Here is a 5,932-nt window from a genome sequence, read left to right as displayed (position 1 = left end):
TACAGTGCCCTGACTGTACTTCAAGTCATCCAGCGGTTATAAAATGCTGTAGTTTGCGTGGCCTAAAATCACATCTTACTCAAATGGCCTGTTTGTCTGCTTAATTAACTTGGAAAACTCTTGCTCTTTGTTACTCTATATCTCAAAGAGGATCAGATCTGGGAGAAACAGATTAGGCTGAAAAGTTACTCTGTGTCCATCCTCCTGAACTTGAAGATACGACTGCAGCAGAGGACGGTATCCTATCTGAGGTAGCGAGCTATCTTAATTTGGCAAGCTTTTTTTTCATTCTTTTTGTTCTTTTACACTTTACAGAAACGGAAGCTCCAGTTAAGCCCAGAGCAATGTAGCAACTTTTATGCAGACCAATATGGAAAAGTGTTTTTTCCTAATTTAACAGCCTATATGAGTTCTGGACCTTTAGTTGCTATGGTTCTTGCTAGACACTGTGCAGTCTCACACTGGAAGGAATTGCTTGGACCATCAAACAGCATACGAGCTAGGAGAACTCACCCTCACAGGTAACTCACTGATTGGCCTTGGGGAAGTCAGTATGATATTGCCATTATCTCAATTTTTTTTTTTTCCCTGTACAGTAAAGATGCAGATTTGAAGTGGTTTTTTTATCTCTTAAATTTTGTCTAACATATCCTTTCACCTTTCTTTTTTGGTATGTAAAGTTCACCCATTTTATGAGGAATGCTAAGTGCATGAACAGAAATTTTAGGTAGCTACTTATGTTGTTTAAAAAATAAAATCAAGCCAATGCTTTGTTAATTAGTCTATATATATTGCTTTTATATGCTCTCAGAATGCAGAGACTTGGAAGGGATTTGCAGTTGCCTACCAAGCAGTTATTTCTCTTATTTTTAGCTTAAGAGCAATCTATGGGACTGATGATCTGAGGAACGCACTTCATGGCAGTCTCAGCATTTCCTCAGCAGAAAGAGAAATTCGATTCATGTTTCCAGAAGGTAAAATGGTACAAATAATACATTGTCAGTCTTTGGCAGGATGATGCCCTTCTCGGTTATTACTTGTCTCTGTCCAGACTCTAGATACAATTCAATTTAGAAGTTGGGTTTGTTTACTTTATGAGAGAATGTGAGTTTCTTTATGTATAAGCTAGTATTTTCTGCCATGAAAAGCATACCAAAATGTATCTGAAGAGCCATTATAGTTAGAGGAGTTGCTTCCACTTTTCAAACTTTGTGGTCTGGGAACTGGAGCAGACAAAGCTGGTAAATTAGAGGAAATGGGAAGATATTACATTCCAGCATGTCTTTCTGGCACTGTCAGCCCCCGGGACTCCTGTTGGCTTGAGAATATTGACTGTCATCTTGGGCTCAGGCTGAGTAATTCCTGTTCAAGAGCAGCTGGATGCTCACATGATAGCGCAATTCCAAAGTTAAGTGCCAGAGAAACGGGCCATAGAACCTGCAAAGGCTGGGAGAGGATCTCTTGTTTTTAACGTAACAGTTGAAAGGTGGCTTTGCTCTTTGACAGAAAGATGCAAGGGAAACTGCTAGAAAAACTTGTGGTTTTTTGTCAACTGTATCAGTTAGTTTAATAAAAGATGTTGCACTTCCCTACAAACCTTACCCATTGTAAACCATGTCTCTTCTCCTCACCTAAACAACAAAGCAGGACTTAAGGTGGGATTTTTAGGGCCTTCAGGAACCAGCTTCACAGTGCAAGAAGGAAGTACTAGACATGGGATATATTGTTTCTCTCCTGCCCCAAATGCATCTTCAAGGACATAGGTTTTCCCCAGATGATCTGATTTCCTCCCTTTTCATAATTGGCTATAATTAGTACGATTACCTCAGGGACATTGTAAAGGGCGTTAGGTAGTTTGTTTGCAGTTTGTTGTGGGAGAAGCTATAAAAACCATTATGTATTATTAACTTATTAAGGAAAACAGCAGCTCATATATAAACAAAACTTGAAAGAATGCCTTTTTTTAATCACTCTGCAAGCTGCTTTCCAACAGCTGTGGTTACTCTTTACAGTGATCTTGGAGCCCATTCCAGCTGGACAAAGAGCTCGGGATTACTTGAACCTTTACATAAAGCCTACGTTACTAGCTGGGCTCACTGCACTGTGTAAAGAGAAGCCAGCAGATCCAATGGTATGTACGGTATATCAGTATTGTGTTGTATGCTTTGTGATACATTTACTTTGTATTAGTAAAGTCCCTGTATATAGGAAAGCTACTCTTTTGTTAAAGAGGTGTGCTGTGGTAGCTACCTGCTAATGAGCTAAGCAAATAACATTTGCCTTTCAAGAAGCTGATTGGTTTGTTAACAGATGAAATGAGGGCCAGGACAAAATGAAATCAGCCTTGATGAAATGACAGAGGTTTTAGGTGACTTCTAGAAAACTCTTTCTAACATGTAGTTGTTACAGATGGCTGGAAAGGTAAATAGGTACTATCATATGATGTCAAATATAAGTTTTTACTTTATTTGCTGTCTCTGAGGTGAGTTTGATATGAAATAGCTCTCATATAATAGATACTAAGCGAGACTAGGTGCTAATCACAGTGGTAGTAGTTACACAGCTGAGTAAACTACTGTAGAGTTCTTAGCAAGGCTGTCTATATTTTGTCATTGTTATGTTTACTTAAATTAATATTATCAATCCTCCTTTAGGATAAGCTATTATTTTGACTATACAGCATTGATTAGCTTTTACTTGAGTTGTTCCACAGTTCACCAGGAAAACGTATTATGATTCTTTTGAGTGATGCCTATCTTGAATAGTCAAACTGAGCTACAGAAAATTCTTTTGTCTTTTTGTGATCCCTCTGTAGTTATCAAGCTGATGCATCTTGCCCTCCTCTCACATATTACTCCTTTTAACCATGGATGTAATTCAAATTACAGTTCTTAGTGGAAAGACTAGAGTTAGTTTCCTGCTGGTTTTTGTTGTGGTTTTTTTTTTTTTTTTTGGTCCCTAAACAAAATTAACTTGTTTTCATCTGGAAAAATATGGTAAATGTTTTTTGTATTCTTAAAGTTCAAGTCATTCACACCAGTACTTCTTTAAGAACACTAATAATTAACCAGTGTGACAACTTGCTGGCAGTTGTGGTGGTTTCTACATCATTATCAGGTTTTTTAATCAACATTGCATTTTTCTAAAAGATACATTTCAGAAAAAAAGCCTGAAAAATAATTCAGGAGTGTTTCTATGAACTGTGTGGTATACATGAGGTCGGATGAAATGTACTTTGGTTGTTCCAGCTTTATAACCCCTTTACTTTATCTGTATATCGGGCACTGTTACCATAGAAATCTAGAGAACAGAGATGAAGTCTTTTCATCCATCCCTTTGCCCAAAGGCCAGACCAATTGTATCTAACCATTCCTAACAAATGTTTGTCTGGCCTGTTCTTTAGCACTGCAAATGATGGAGAATCTACAGCCTCCCTAGGCAATCTGTTTCACTGCTTAATTATACTTGGTTAAAAAGCTTTCACTAAAAGTTAGGCTAAATCTCCTGTGCTCCAATTTTAAGCCCATTACTTTTTTTTTTTTCCTTTTACTATCCCCAGAGGACATTGGAGACAATGTAATATCTCCTTTTTTTTCTTTTTTTTGCAGTAACCTATTCCATATTTGAAGAGCATTACCATCTTTTTTCTCTTCAGTCATCTCTTCAATATATGAAAACCTGATTTTTTTCACTCACCTTGTAATTTATGTTTCCCTAAGTCGTTGTTTGTTTTGGCTTCCAATTACTCTGAGCACAATTTTCTAGCTAGTTATGTGGTAACTAATAGTAACTTCATCAAGACCATGCTTTCCTTTCTTGCTTGTAAGACAGCTGTATGAAGCAGTGTCAATAGCTTTACTAAAATGAAAACACAATATTTGCTTATTCTTTCCTGTCCATAAGGTCTGTGACCTTCTAACAGAAGGAAAATAATGTCGATTTGATACTACTCTTTTTCAGAAATATATGTTGACTATTGCTTTTCAGTTTGTTATCTGCCAGGTGACTTACAGGGAGATTGATGGAACTTTTTTTTTTTTCCTAGTATCCTTCCAGGAATTGAAGAGCTGAAGTTGAGATGATTTGGTTCTTTCTTCCCCTCTCCCTCTCCTGCCCCCCTCTTTCTTTTCGAAGGTGGCATCAGAAACTATCTGTCCACTCAGAAATACTTGCTGGCAGCACAGAAGTTGTCTTGGCCAATTCCCTAACTAACACAGGGTAAATTTAATCAGGCTCAAATGGTTAAAAAATTACCATAAGGTGATTTCAGTGCAGAAGACTGGCACTTTTAATGAATGATTACCAGATAAAGTATCTGTAACTGTTGTCAGGAGTAATATTTCATTAAGCAGTTTCATACGTATTGTACAACTTCATTCCAAACCAGAGTTGACCGGATTATTTGAAGTATGGCTCAAATGTTCTTATACTTACACAAAGATAGACATTGCCAGGAAAAGTTGTCTTCTAAAGGTCAGTGTGAATTGATCAAAAGCAATATAAGCTGTGAAGATTTAAAAGAACATTTTGAAAAAACAGGTTATTTGTATGTCCATTTTTTTTGAAAGGGCTTTGTTTTGCAGCACAGTAGGAGAGTGCCTGTAATGGGAGGTTTCAAATAATGCTTTTAATATTCTCCCATATATTTAACAGCAAACTGAAAGTGTTTGGGTTTTTTGTTCCACAGACTTGGCTTGCTGACTGGTTGATTGAACACAACCCTAATAAACCTAGGCTGCAACATCACGTCACTGTGGAAGAACATCAAGGGTGAGAGCTCAGTGGAAACCGTCTGAAGCATTCCGAGCTACAGATATATATTATCATTTTCAGTGTATCCCTTAGCTATGTAATCAATATTATCTGAAGTAAATGTTATTGTCATAACTACCTGCATCTTCATGGGATGAATAACCTTACACTTCACTGGGATATAATAGTTCTAGTAGCTTTTCTTTTGACAAAGTGAATGTAGAAATACATGATAAATTTATGGTGTCAGGTGATTAGAAAAAGACAAAATTCTCAACGGGTGTGACTTAACTGCTATTTTCCTCATCTGTCTTGGTTTGGCTCGCTGGGGAGAACAAAATTATTTACACTAGTGCAGACTCCCAAATGACATACAGCTGGCCTGTGCTTTGTGAAACTGAGAGCTGTATTTCTGCAGTTTTTTAGCAGACACAAATTCCATTATGAAGGGAGGTATTTGGGTGTAACTTAGAAAACAATTACTGGAGGCATATTGGCAACTTTAGAATTTTAATTGCTGATTACATCGCCAAGCTAAGGTCATGCTTGAAGATGATTCACTTGAGTCTGACATATTTTGTCAGGATGTAATTTGAAGGACTTATTTGAAGGTACGTTGAATGTACTTTTCCCATCTCAGTGGCGAAAGGCACAGTAATTATAAACCAGTCTTTGATTTCCATTAAAAGTCACAAGAAGGTGTATTTTAGTCAAGGACTAACGCTGTCTTCCAACATTTGCTTGAAAGAAAGGTGCTTAATTGGAACAGCTCACCTTAAGGGTGTTTTCTGTGTTGTCCTACTCTTAAAAGGTATGCTGATTTCTGTTGTTTTCCTTGTATTGTTGTTTGCCCTTGAACTTTAATGTGTTCTATTTGAGAATTTCAAGAGAATGGGTTAGGGGCCGTGCTATTGAACAGGCAATGGGTTAATCCTGCACTATTACCTTTTCTGAAGTAACTGGACTGTTTTTGCGGGGGAGGGCGTGGGGCATTTTATTTTCTTCAAAGAGTTGTACTTGCACTGTTAGCTTCAAGCTTTGTAACTTATGGTTTGACTGGCTAGGATGGAGAAAACAATGTCATTTTCACAACTCTGAAATGTCAGTATGCTTGACTAGTGCTAAACAAACAAGCAATTTCATAATTTGTTTCAAGAAAAAACTTGCTCCCCTAACTTGA

At 37.3% G+C, this 5,932-nt stretch overlaps 1 protein-coding gene across 1 annotated transcript; it reads left to right on the top strand.

The window, feature by feature from the left end:
* The first annotated feature begins 216 nt into the window (after positions 1 to 216).
* Positions 217 to 4,887, top strand: NME5 (NME/NM23 family member 5). Its single transcript, XM_009700313.1, has 4 exons — positions 217 to 521; positions 874 to 974; positions 2,013 to 2,131; positions 4,688 to 4,887. Exons 1-4 carry the CDS (start codon positions 406 to 408, stop codon positions 4,772 to 4,774), a joined length of 423 nt encoding a protein of 140 aa, XP_009698615.1. The 5' UTR covers positions 217 to 405; the 3' UTR covers positions 4,775 to 4,887.
* The last annotated feature ends 1,045 nt before the right edge of the window (positions 4,888 to 5,932 follow it).

This window comes from Cariama cristata, unplaced genomic scaffold (genome assembly GCF_000690535.1).
Source record: "Cariama cristata isolate BGI_N322 unplaced genomic scaffold, ASM69053v1 scaffold7655, whole genome shotgun sequence".
Classification (NCBI taxonomy): domain Eukaryota; kingdom Metazoa; phylum Chordata; class Aves; order Cariamiformes; family Cariamidae; genus Cariama; species Cariama cristata.
Note: the sequence above shows the minus strand (reverse complement) of the source record. Positions and strands in the feature narration are given on the sequence as shown.

Coding starts and splice junctions, on each gene's coding strand:
- NME5 (XM_009700313.1), top strand. CDS start 406: ATGAGTTCTGGACCTTTAGTTGCTATGGTTCTTGCTAGACACTGTGCA. Junction 975..2,012: donor TCGATTCATGTTTCCAGAAG/GTAAAATGGTAC, acceptor TACTCTTTACAG/TGATCTTGGAGCCCATTCCA. Junction 2,132..4,687: donor AGAAGCCAGCAGATCCAATG/GTATGTACGGTA, acceptor TTTGTTCCACAG/ACTTGGCTTGCTGACTGGTT.